This window comes from Cygnus olor, chromosome 12 (genome assembly GCF_009769625.2).
Source record: "Cygnus olor isolate bCygOlo1 chromosome 12, bCygOlo1.pri.v2, whole genome shotgun sequence".
In the NCBI taxonomy this organism is placed as follows: domain Eukaryota; kingdom Metazoa; phylum Chordata; class Aves; order Anseriformes; family Anatidae; genus Cygnus; species Cygnus olor.
The window spans coordinates 4,314,046-4,327,981 of NC_049180.1; the positions used below are offsets into that span (position 1 = coordinate 4,314,046).

General features: G+C 34.9%; 1 protein-coding gene across 7 annotated transcripts in view; it reads right to left on the reverse strand.

The window, feature by feature from the left end:
- Nucleotides 1-13,936, reverse strand: part of CDH13 (cadherin 13) — a 478,422-nt gene that overhangs the window by 207,797 nt on the left and 256,689 nt on the right. For 2 of the 7 annotated variants that reach the window (XM_040571564.1, XM_040571565.1), the window contains one exon: nucleotides 13,315-13,490. The exons of the other annotated variants lie outside the window; for them this stretch is intronic. In XM_040571564.1, coding sequence (XP_040427498.1) covers nucleotides 13,473-13,490 — 18 coding nt within the window. In that variant the 3' untranslated portion in view covers nucleotides 13,315-13,472. Of the gene's footprint in view, nucleotides 1-13,314; nucleotides 13,491-13,936 lie in introns of those variants that run through there. 7 annotated transcript variants of the gene reach the window in all.

Here is a 13,936-nt window from a genome sequence, read left to right on the forward strand (position 1 = left end):
AATCTGAGTTGCAGTTGAACTTGTCCATAGAGGGGTTTACCTATATGTGGCTATAAGTAACAATGAGATTTCCATGTCATTTCAAATGTTTTTCTTTAAGCAAAACCAGCCCAAGCCAAAAAAAGTTTCATTAATTAAATAACTTATTGTCTATTTTCCACATTTACTCATAGCATATATTTGTAGCGTGAATATCTTACTGTCTATTCTTCCCTAGAAGTAGGGAGCAAAATGACATTGCTTTTTCCACTTTCTGTTCAGTAAAGGCTGACCTCTAAAAGCACATTGTATGTGAACCTCCCTTTGCCTTGAGATAGCATCAGAAATCCTTCATCTCTCTGAAACAGCTGGCACTGGCCATCCCGAAAAGCCACTACAACTTGGCAGAAAAATCTTCCTCAGTGTCAGTTTGAAAACAAATCTTAAATGATTACACTAGTGATAACGGTACTTGGAGTTTTCCAGGTTCTTTATTCCATACTGGCAGTGCCACTGCCTGTCTTCTAGCACCAACACACTGATTTGCAGTTCACTTTACAGAATATGCCTAGAAGATGCTATCAGTGAAAAATGCTCATTGCTGCAAAATGAAGCTAAAATGCTATACATACATTTTAGATTTTTTTAATATAGTAAATTCTTTCATAGCACTAAACTAAGCAATTATGAATTCACTATCTAATTGAATGTGTATACTGTTATGCTATTAGTGTCACAGTAAATGTTTTTTTTTCCCACAGCTGTGCCTCTCTGAATCACAATATTGCTAGAAAGGTGCTATTTTCTTGTAGAACTTAAGTCCTGAAATTTTTTCTCTGCTGTCAGCATGAAAAGGTCCCTTTCCTGTGAACAAGATCACAAAACAGGAAAACAGAAAAAAAAAATATAGATAGATGACGATAGCATAAACCTTAGAGAAAAGAGTACGTTAAGTATTTATAGAAAATAGATACTTAATCTATGAAGTATCTAAAGTATCTAATAATAGATACTTAATACTAGAGAAAGCTTATATCAAAATGAACTCTGTCTTTTCTACAGGGCAACACTAAATCCAATTTCAAATTTTATAAAACTTGCAGCTCATTAAAAAAAATAATAATGTTGTAGAAATTTTCTTGCATGTTAATGAAGAAAAAGAAAATGAAATGGATAAAAATCTGATATTTTACCACCTATTCCTGAGGATAGATTTTAAGCACTAAATGCAAAGCTGGTCATCAAGAAGTAGATGCTATTTTCAATTCTTTCTATCAGTTTGGAGCAGACAGAATGTACTCTTGTGAGTTCTTGTAACTTACATTTTAAGATTTCATATTTTTAAGATTTAAATATTTGTAAGAAGCAATTATTTACACATGCCAGATTCTTTCTTATGTTCATGGAATATTTAGTTTTATGTACAAGATCAAACACTAGTAACCAGCAATTTTCAAAGCTTTAGTCCATCTTACACCTAGATTCACCCCTCATAAAATCCAATCACTTTGATGAATGTCACTGTCTAGGGACACTACAATCCCAACAGTCAAGTTGCATAGGGGAAAACTGGGTTTTACTGGTTAGCTATGCAAAAGTCACAGTGAACAAAGGAATTGGAAGCAGAGAAAGGAAGGTACTGATACTATCACAAAACTCTCTCCTTTGTTGTGGAAACCCTGACCTCAAAATCACTGTCACCATTTTACAAGTGAATGTAAATGAGGTATTAGGTGCTTAAATTGGTCATAACTATCCTGATTATTTACGATATAACTGATGGGACCAACTGACGCAATATAACAGAGCATTTCAAAAGAAAATCAATTATATGTATAAGATAGGCAAAAGATGGGAGAGGAAACAGATGAAATGATTTCATGAAAACCATACACCAGGCAAAATTTAAATCAAGCTTGCATCCAGGTTTTTTGATCTCCAAATACAAGACTGATAGCGAAATTCTATCTCTTGCTGAGCAAGTGATGTAAAATTAGATTTACAAAGGTTATTAAGCTACCAACATGTGCACAGTGTGATTTTCAAAGTGCATTACAAGACTGGGTAATATATCCTATTAAAATCAAAACACCTTTGAAAGAGCTTTGAAAACCTGATTGTCCTCTCAGTGTCTCATTTTTCCCCCATTAAGCACTTTTCTACAGCTGTATAGACACAAAACAACAGCTGAAAATACTTTTGTGTCCTCACAACAGAAAGCTGCTGCACATTTTTAAGGGACTCTCATACACCTACAAAAATAGAATTAAAATTACTTCTGAAACATACTTCTTGTTAAATATTGTCTGGGAGTTATGAAATTAGAACCGCTACTCCAAAAATAACCTCAGTGAGCAAATGAGAAGGACATGCCTCGAATCTGTGGAGCAATACAGCTCTTCAAACAAAGGCATGTGCACTTCACACAAAGCAAAAGTATTATGGATGATCACATAAAAACTAATTAAAATCTTCCCATATCACAAGAGAACGCATGTTGAGCCCCTTGAAAATGGGGGGGGGGAGGGAGGGTAGAGGGATATCAGAATTCACCAAAGCAATCAAGTCTAATCACCACAAAAAAAAAAAAAAAAAAGACAAAGAACATAACATTAAAGAAAATCAAAAAAGAGAGGAAATAGGACTGAAATAAAGGATTAAAACAAACTCTGCCAGAATTTTTAGGCTCTATGCTGTACCACCAAAAAAAAAAAAAAATATGTAAGAAAAAATGAAAAATGGCTTTGCACTTTTAAATAGCTCCTAGCAGTATTCAAGCACTGTTCACTGTTCTTACTGCTTGAAAATCACTCTAAACAGCATGTAAGAAGTGGCAAGAGTGTAATGAATTTCATCTCTCAGAAGGATTCAAGAAGCAACAGGGTCAGAGAGAGTCCATAACTAATCAGACCAACAACAAAAAGCCAAGATCTAAAAAACTGGGGTGACAAGAAAATGGACTTATTTAGTCATAAGAAATAAAGGCCAGTGTAAATGTCAGGTATATATCACACACATATTTTACTTTGTTATTATTGCTTAAAATATCTGTTCCTACAAATGGGTAGGAAAAGGTTTTAGAAGTCAAGGATCACTCAACTGCTACCCACCTAATATACGTGAAACTAGGTTTCTCTATCTCAAAGCAACAAAACAGGCTTACAAGAGCACCTGTAGGAGCTGCACTGGAGGGCACCCAGCATGCTGCTGCCTTGCTGCCCAGCTTCCTGGCTCTGTCAGTGTTCATGGGATGATGTCTCTTCTTCTTCACACTGTCAGTTTTCAAGTGATAAACTGCAGCCATGAGTCCTTAAAAGCCCTAACTAAGAAGGGAGTAAGTGTGCTTGGCCTCTAAGTGTCACCAAAGAGAAAAAACTTGGTAAGTTAGAAGCAAGATTTTCCCAGTGAACTTTTTTTTTTCTTCTGAGAAATTTGCTTATTCTGCAAATAAAATTGCTCCTCTCTTCAAAATTTAAAACAGTATCAGCATATCTTATACAGTATTTGCCACACCTTTGCAAGACGGAATTGTGTTGTCTTTTTAAATTTCACCTTCTTAAAGGTTAGTCTGTAGAAATCAGATCAAGAGAACTAGATGAAATTTCTTTGTATCTATAAGATTTAGATGACTGTACTGCAAAGCATAAGAGTCATATGCTATGAAACCCTTTCAAACTGCATATCAAAAAAAACCAACAAAACAAAACAAAACAAAAACCTTCACAGAGAGTCATTGCTGTGAAATGTTGTATTATAATGCAAAACATCTGCCAGTCCCTTTCGCAGCACCCTGACTGCCATCATAAGGAACTCTTAAGCACCCTGTGTCTGCACATATACAGTCAGTTTCAGTATTTTTTATTTTTTTTTTACTCCTCTGCTAAATCTCATTCAACTTGTCTGGCAGCCTCTGGCAGCCTCTCATCTACTCAATGCACCTGCACTAGCAACCAGAGCCCGCCTGTTTGACCACAGAGCTGAACGAGTTTCCACAGAGCACAGATCTCCTCCCTCACCACATTCTTTCCTGGTAAATGTTGTATGCTTTGCTGACTCTTTCTGCTAAGCTGAAGATAATATATTTCAATGCTGATGACAAAAGTTTGGGTGTTGGAAATGCCATCTACATGATTTGCTATCTACTCTATGTTTGGTTACATAAATCATGTAAAAGTAAATATATTGAAATTCCTCAAAATCATCATAAGAGGTTGTATACTCTGTTACATTAGGAATGCCGAATTTTGACATCTGATTGGTTAAATATATCACGGGAGTATTCACAGTGAGCACTCTCCTTTCATTTCCCTCCTGTATTCTTTGCCTGGCCTTAGCAGTTACAATGATATACGAGCACTGAAGTTAACAAAACACTGTTTATCTTGTCCTGTTATTCTGAACTAAATGAGTTTTTGCTGATTTTGTCTACAGTCAGCTTTATTGAATTTCACATAATGCCAGGTTGTTTTTTCCACGAGGATGTCTATGGCAGATACTTTTATAATTCAGACAGTTGATCTTCCTGGTAATATCTAAATGGATTAGCACATCCCAGATGACAAATAATTAGCAGCTTCTCTGTTTCAAGTAAAACAGCGTAGCTGTTTCTTCTACTTTGCAAAAAATGAAAAGGTATGTATTTCATATAAAGAAGAAAGGAAATACCTGAATGGTTTCCACGTTATTTTAGTGGAGATGTTGGCAGATACATACGTAATAAAATATATGCCAAGGGCAGCCTGATCTGAAATAAAATGTTGTTTCTAATTACCTGTTCTCTCTCTCTAAACCTAATCTTTGTAACTTAACATGTTGGACCATCTTTCTACATTAATTGTCAATAAGAAAGATTTAGTCAATGAGCCTCAGATTAGCTAAATTAACACAGTAATGGTCCCTTTGAGCAGCCAAACAGTTCTAATGTAGTTCCCAAATGATCAACAAGGGTCTGTTACACAGTGACACATCAAAAGACAGAATTTATTTCACGTACGTCTATTTTTATTGCTTACATTTAGCCCAGGAACTCTGTGCAATGCTTCACTGGTCTTCAACTCTGATGACAGCATCATCTGGTCAAACTATTAATCCTAAAGTATAATTACTAGTACCAGTGCATCTTCCTGGACTTTTTTTTTTTTTGTGTGTGTGTGTGTGTTTGGTTTTGGATATCTCAGTCAGCTGAGATACCCAACCCAACTCTGAGCATTGGGTACGTTAATAAAGGCGTCCTTTTGGTAAACTATCTGCTCTATCAGCACCGTCCCTTAATTCTGAACTTTCACTTGATATTTTATAACATCAGGTAAAATATGTTGAACAGCAGATCCTGTGTTAGTACTACATCTTCATAAAGATAGATTGCAAAATAAATCTAAAGACCTCTAACCTATTACCCTTCACTACTTTTCAGTACTTTTTCTGTGCTATACTTCTATGCCTATTCTGTTTTTGGATTTAAACTAGACCTCCCTTTTTCTCTCCCTTATGCTTTTCCTAAACTACAAATTATGACAACACCATGTTGAGATTTCCCAAATTCCAACACTCATAACGTACTTTTTTTTTTTTTAAAGTATAAGAATACAACACTAAAACATTTTTTTTCGAGGAAAATGATTATGTTTCAGATTGCATTTTTTACACTGCTTGATGCAACTGAAAAAGACATACGCATAGTACAAGAACACTTACATATTGACAAAAGGAGAATTGGAAAGTCATTGTGCAATTGGAAAGTGCATGTTATTGCAACAAAAACAAAGCCCGGATATAGTCAGTCACAAAAAATCATGAAATGCCTTTTGCACCAAAACTGCAAACACAAAAGGCCTCTCTGAACTATCACAATCAGCAAGACTTTTTTTTCTTGTACCCTCAAAGTAAATGATCATAAAAGGAATAAGCATACAGAGCTCATTACAGAAGCCTGTTGCAGTGAAGTTTGCTTCTCCTATTGCAATGCTGTAACTGAAACAAGAAAAGTAACCAGTGTAGATACTCAATTAACAGAACACCAGGAGTGAATTAGATTTATAGCAAAAATAAAATAATGCCCTATTATGTACTAATAACATTAAATAAAGGCAACTGTAATTTCCAAGAAACAAGTTTACCACAATAGAACTGGAAAATTGAATGCACAGTAGAAATCTTCCATTTTTCTGGCCTGTTTAAATCTACTGAGGTACAGCATTTTTTGCAAGACTTAGATGACCTAGAACAGGAGGCCCTTGTACAGACCTGCTGAAGTTTATGCTCCAAAGTAACATTATGAGTTCTTGCATAGACTTATTCAACCTTCCTTTATATAGTGCCAAAGTGGCATTGCACTCACAAAGTGATGAGCATTCATCCTGTGGCTATTTTACTCCATTTACTCCCTTTGAACCTAGCTGCATCAATTCAGGGACTGTACAGCACAGTACAGACCTTTTCTAAAAATAACAGGCCTGTGTATGTTAAAATCTGAACTTGAAAAAAAAAAAAAAGAGATATTTCAACAATACAATGTGATTTTCACTAAATGTATTTATTATACATGTCTACATGTATTCTATATGTATCTATTTAATTATAGCTTAGAAGCGTCACCATTGTTACTAATATCATGGCTGGTAGCCTCAGTGAGTATAAATAATTTCTCACCATGCAAGTTCCTGACTAAAAGCAGAAAAATAAGATTGCACCTAGTATTCTTCCCCATAATCTGACATCATCTGTGACTAGGTCTAATCTTGTCTCTATTCCACTGTTACTATATCCTTCTAGTTTTTAAGTTAATGCATGCAACACACAATAGGACTTGACTGTAGAAAACAAACAAAAAACAAGTAGTTACAGACAGCATAAAGGTTCTTCTTCATTCAGTTTTGCCACACCACCAAGAAGTGTTCTCCTTTGACTTGGCAAAGTCACTTTTTGTCAATATATTGCTGGTTGAAATATAAGATAATTTCTTTTATTTAGAGTAACTTATTTATAAATCCATCACTATTAAGTAAGTTGCTAGCTCAATGCAAAACACATAAAGAACCTCAGTCCAATCAATACCAAGAGTGTGATTTTTGAGCTCCAATCAGTAGCAATCCGTCAGCCATACGGACTCTATCGAAGAGTGTAAAACTATTCTGTTTGCAATTGAAGTGTCTTGCAGAACTGAAGGTTTGTCATTATGACACAAAATAAATATTATAGCATCTGGATAAAAAATGTGCCTAAAACTGTAAAGCAACCATATCTGTAAAGGAGTATGATATCTTAAGAAACATGGAACAAACAATACATCGCTTTTTCTTGCCATGTAAAAAGGTGTTCAGTAAACACAGATAATGAAGACACTAATGAAAAAAAATGTTGAAAGAACTGATGTCACAGAGATGAGTTTATGTTTTGGAAGAAACCCAATGGGAATGCAGAATCAGCCTACAAAAACAACTCAAAATTGTTAGATCTACCTAGGAAAGCAGTAAGATCTCCAAATATTTTCTCAAATGTAAAGTAGGCCAAGAATAATTATTTTAGAGGCTCTCTGTTCCACTTTATGTCAAACAAGGGAATGAAAATAAAAGAAAATGTCCTAGCAATGTGGTTGATGCCTCAAACCTGTCAGTGTTCAGGAGGCATTTGGACAATGCCTTTAATAAAATGGTTTAAATTTTGGTTAGTCCTGAAATGATCAGACAGCTGGACTCAATGGTCTTTGTAGGTCCCTTCCAACTGAACTATTCTATTCTATAATAAACTCTCCAGTAGGTTGTTAATTTTTATGTATGTTCAATATTTTACAAATACAGTTGTGTCTCACAATCTTTCAAATTCAAAACCAAGGCTGCAGGATCATGTAACTGTTCATTAGGTGGCACTATATCTTCTTCTACAAATACCTTACATGACTTTAAATGGACACGGCTGAGAGAGAGATGAGTGGACTGAATTTGGTCACCTGCCCTAATTTTACTACACACACTGCTTAAAAAGAATTACTCCTTATGAGAAGAAAAATGAGCTTCACACTAACGAATTCAAAGAAAGTGGAAACTTTAACCACAGCAAACATGCCTGACAGAAATGTATGTTAAATAATAAGACCCTCATTTCTCCCTCTAAAAGGTCAAATAAATAAGCATGTCTGTAGATTGCCTCTTTAGCAAGGAACCAAATTTGTACAAGACCAACATTCTCCTGCAGGGAAAAAAAAAAAAAAAAAAAAAAAAAAAAAGAGAGAGAAGGATGCACTGTCTGTTTAGTAGAATGCTGGAGAAAATCTTATAAAAATGCATACTACTAAACACAATATTCATACCTCATCAAACCCTGACATGTTCTGGAATATGCTAGTGCCAGACTGTGTCACTTCAACTGAGTTTGACAGCAGGTAAATTACATTGTGCAAGAGTTTAACTAAAATGAAGTTGCTCACCAAAACTATCTTGATCTAGATAGGATATTCAATGTTAGAAAAATATTCTATTATTAATGAAACAACAGAAAGAAAACTGACATTAAGTTTATTTTTCTGCTTTACGTTCTGCTTTAACTAGCAGAAGGTCATAGAAAGCAGAAATGAATAAATTTGTGGAAACTTTTTTTTTTTTAACCTTTTTCTCTTCTCTGTTTTCAGAACCACATTTATCATTTAAAATTATCCATCAAAAACTGTAATTGAATGCCTTTCAGCCCTTAGATTTTGAATACAGCTTTGAATAGCTGTGCTGACTGATCGCTTCAATCACATGGCATTGCTGGTACACTCTGACTTGACCTTCCCAATAAACATTTAAAGGACTGGAATAAGTCACTTCCAGATCAAAGCTTCATGAAAGCATATGGTAGTATGACTATCCTATCCAATAGCATGACTATTATTTTCATCTATAAATATTCATATGAATACTAAGTTTCTTAAACTCAGATTACTAGAAAACAGCTGCACGAGCAACCACTACTGTCATCACAGCAAACCTAGTGTTTGCTATACAAATACATGTTTGACCTTCCATATAGCTAATTTGGGCCTTTTTGGATTACTTAATATCCACATAATATTTAGTAATAGATGCATTTAGATAAATTAACAGACAATCCAGTAAGTTAGAAATAGGCTCACATTCAAAGATATCACGCAAAAACCTATTTCCAGTTGCCAGCAGCTGCAAAGACCTCCTTCTGCCCCCCTAAATTTGTTTTATAGGTGATTATATTGCTGGAAATGTTTTAAAACTGCTAGCTACTTTAAAATAATAATAATAATAAATTATAATAGACAAAATTAGTAAAAGCAGCAAGTTCTTAACTGTAATGCTATTATTGTAAGTCCTTTTATAGTTAATTACTTTTTCAATAGTTTTTATTTTTAGTCTCTTACTGCTTTTATTATTGATGTTGATTCAACATAAACCAACTCTGTCACACTTCAGTATTTTCTGAAGAATGCAAACTATCTATGCTTCTGTGATCTTGTTGCTGTAGCTTTGTATCTTGATCACAAGAAGTAAGATTAGTGAATAATATGACACTTGGTCAGCCTGCAGGTATGCAGCTAGAAAGGAACAGTATTTTTAAAATCCTCCCACAGAGAGCAACTTAATACCAGTGTTGTTACTTTTTTTTTTTATGTTGTTGTTGTTGTTTTTGTCACACAGTAGACATGGCTATTTTTTTCTTGTCATAATGAAACCTTTATTTGTATAAGTTAGTATGTTACTATCTAGAGATCAAGAGGCCTAATAAAAGCTGTATCATAGTCAAAGAATGACAGGAGTATGGGAATTTTCCATTTACCAATGTGATAAAAAATAGCCTAAGAAATATTTCTCTAATTTTCATTCAACTTTCACATCACACATTCTGTGACTTAAGAATTTTTAGTTTCCCTTACCAAGCCAGCTTTCTGCACACACCTGTTCCCTTCAGGTAAATCTGTATACAATTATCGGTAACATTTCTTAGACTTATTTCTTGTTCCTTCTACCAACAACCACAAAAGCTCATTTACCTTATGCAGAATGTAATTAGTTGGTATCGTATTTATTTGACAGCTTTCTCATTTTCTCAGTACTACGTAATTTGACAGGGACCATTACAGATCCGTAACTAGTCTTTCAGAATGACTTTCACAAGGTTAGCTCACTTATTAATTGACCCTTGGTAATGGTAATTTAAGAAGCATATTAATCTCATCTGTCAGTTCTACCACATACTAGATGTATAAAATAATTTGTCTTTTGCAAGGAGCCTTGCAACAGAAATGAAGTGTCTAAATTTTTAATTAATATGCATTTTCTTTCAACAAATGAGATTGGAGCGAAAGGAGACTTCTTTTCAGTGGTTTTCTTTATTCTGTTTTAAAGCTCCTGCATTTTGTTATTATGTAGATAAACACTATTTCACCAGTCAATAAAGCCTACGATCTAAATAATCTTCTACAAAGGACATTCTGTTATTCTCAACACAGATCCCCAAAACTTAAAAATGTGTGAACAAAGCATTCACCACTTCAACAGCAGTGTTACTTATTATTGCATATACTGATTAAAGGTTTCTTGTACTTAAGGAGATTTAATTCACTAAGAATATTAAACAAAAGATTACTATTTAGAAATTGAAAAACTTCAACCAGTATCAGATCCTTGAAGTTGTAATCTTTTTAAATCTGGTTTTCTAATGCATCATATGTTAAGCAGAGCCTGCAGTTTAGCTCTAAGAAAGGGTTATATAAAATTCTTAATCCAAAGTACTAGTACGGGCTATGGGTAAGTTCTCATTTATTTCATTCATTTAGTAAATAATGGGAACATCTAACAGCAGGGGAAGGGAGAGAAGAACTATGTTAAAAAAAAAAAAAAAAAAAAAAAAGCTGTGCCCTTAGCGTGTGTTTGTCTGCACTTTGTAACACACGGATGAAGCGCGGTTCTCCACACTCCAAAAAGGCACAATGCACACAGTTCTCACTAAGGTTAGCACAGGTTTGAGGTGGAACAGTAATCCTACAGTCTTCCTTTAAAAGCAGAGAAGTCAAGAAAGTACAAGGTAAAAGGTGAGGTCTTCCTCCACCCTGTTTCTACGTCTGCTTTTGTGTCCAAAGAATTAAGAGACTTTCTGAAGGATAACTTCACAAAGAGGAGACCCGTATGCTGTAAATCCAGGAAGGCTGTACCAAGAAGACAAGTCAAGCCAATATTTGTGCACTACCTTACAATCTTTTACAGAGATAGCTATGTTTTACTTCATACTTACAGTAGATTGCTACCGTCACCACGTAACAGCAATGCAAAATCCTCTCTGCTCTACAGGATATAAAGCTATTACTAATACCAGAGACTTTACTATGTAGACACCTTGCAAAATTAAGCACGGATGACAGGCCATAGCAATCAGTGTGTTCCACAGCATAGTCAAGGAGGGCCTTCAGGAAACAGGAAAATCTGGAGGTTGCTGAAGGTGGCTAATTGCCCCAGGTGATTGCATTCAAGTCCTGTGGCTGGGGGTCATGGACTCAACACTACGAAAATCCACCTCCCTGGTGCTTGTTTTCTAGGGAAGGAATGTGAAGCAAATGTAGATGACACTATACTAATTTCCCACAGGACTCCCCATGTGACTTATTCCCCACTAATGAAGACTATCTATTATTTAGATTAACTCAGCTTCAAAGTGGAGTAACAGATGTAAGACCAAACTGTTACCAAACATATTGATAAATGTTACCATGCTTAAACTCCCATTGGTTCCACATGAATTCAGATCAGGACAGCAATTTCTCAAGAAGCAATCACTTGTATGTTTAGAAAATGAAATAAATATTTTATATAAACGCATGATAAAAGATATAAGCAATAATACTAAGAAATGCTGTTTTAGTGAAGTTTATCCTACTGGAATATTCAAGCTATTAATAATTTTGATTATTAAAATCTAGAGGCAGCTAGGCCAAAACCACAGCTCTGTCTTTACAGAATTTTACAGGTACGTGATTATCTCTTTCCTCACAGACATCATGCTGGATTTTGTTGGCATGTATTTCAGGCACTTAAAAAATTGCTAACCATCTTATTTATTGGCTATATCATCACAATGTCTCCCCCACTGTTATAGTCTACCAAATAAATACGTATTCAAGCAATATTTAGAAAAAAAAAAAAATTACGCACTTGACAGAATACGGTGTCTCCTTCAGAATCATTAGTGTCAATCATATGAGTACAATTTTAAGTGCTGTTGAAATTCATGCTACTTAAACAATTGATCATCATATGGAACCAATCCAATCCTAATACAGCCATAAGTATATACAGTACCAGCAACTCATCTCCTACAGTAGCATCTGTATTTTTAACAATATAGTAAGAATGTACTAGAAAAACAATGACTATCTATTCACTCATAATTAACACAAGCAACTCAATTTCTTAGTTTTTAACTTTTTGAACTTTGGAAACTATGATTTTTGATGAAGACAAAAGATTTTAGCATACACAAAGAATGCTCCTTCAAGAAAGGATATGGACCCTGTATTCAGATGACAGAAGTCAGGAAAATCAAACCAGACTGTCAAATTGTTAATAAAAGTATCTTATCTTACTGCCTGAGATTCCTAGAATTCAGTGACATCAGCTGAACTGCATTGATTTTTGCCAGCTGAACATTTGCATCTCATTTGAAGATCTGAGTCTGAAATGTTTCTGAAGACTTGTTAATGTCACAGAACTTGTTACAGAGAGCAAGCTTTCCACTCTGTGGCATTGTATGCTCCTACCAGCTTATAATACAGCAGCAAAGATTAGAGATGACCTCGACCATGTATTACACTTCTCCACTGTTATTACAAGACTGGCAAACTACACTGTAATCAGTAACACTTCTGCTGCTGAAAGAGTTATTGACAGCTGGAGTATCCTGCCTGTTACCATTTTCGACAGTAAGTGGAGAAACTAACCAAATCATCAAACCAAACACATTCTTAACACTTTCCTTTATAACTTCTAAATCCCTAACATCCATACTGTATCTTCAACTAAGTTACTCTAGATTGGTATCTGTAATAAAGAAAAGAAAAATGAATAAATTGAAGGGAGGAAGAACTCCTGGACTTTCAGTGAAATCACTTTCATACATTGAAAGGTTTCTGTGAGTAACAAAAAGCATACTTTGCTGTTTGTTCATTTTTTTATATTCTGTAGTGGTTATTGTTATTTTCTGATGATTACTCACCTTTTATATTTGACAGGAAACCCATGTGCCCAAACAACTTACTTCACTTCATATTAGAGAAAGTAATGCAAACAGAGTACAAAAAGACAAACAATAAAAGTACTCACGCACACACACACACCCTGCTGATTAAGTGTTTAATTTCTGGTTGAATAAAGTAGGAACATTTAAGTACAAGAGGCAAAATCTCTTGAAAAAAGGCTGCTTCTGCAACTCAGAAAACAAAAATGTCCTACATGCTTCCTACAAAAGGTTGACATGCTGTAGGGATATCCATCATCTTAGTGGTTCTCATAAAGCTGTAAAAAAAAAAAAAAAAAACACCTTTATACTCGGTTTTGCAGATCTAAGGGGATTGTATTGCACTTTATTAAAACCTTAATTAATATGAAGGGAATCCATAGTTGCAAACTTGTACACGTCCTCACTAGGATAAATAATTATTCACAATAGTATGACACATGGTGTTAGTGTCCAAACAACAGGAGTACAGAGTCAGGGGTGGGCCAATCTGGGAGATCTACAGAGCCAAAAGTCGATGCTGAGGACCTGACACCTGTGCTCCACACCTCTCCCACTAACCTCCCTCTGATGATGAGCATTTGCAGCTCAAGTATGGAAAGTTCTTTGAACTACATCTTCCAGTTTGCTTTCATTCAAAAGGACTCCAGGTCAGGATCTCCAAACCTATTGGGAGGATTCATTTCAAAACATCCCTCCTGATCTGAACTAAAAGCTAATGAAA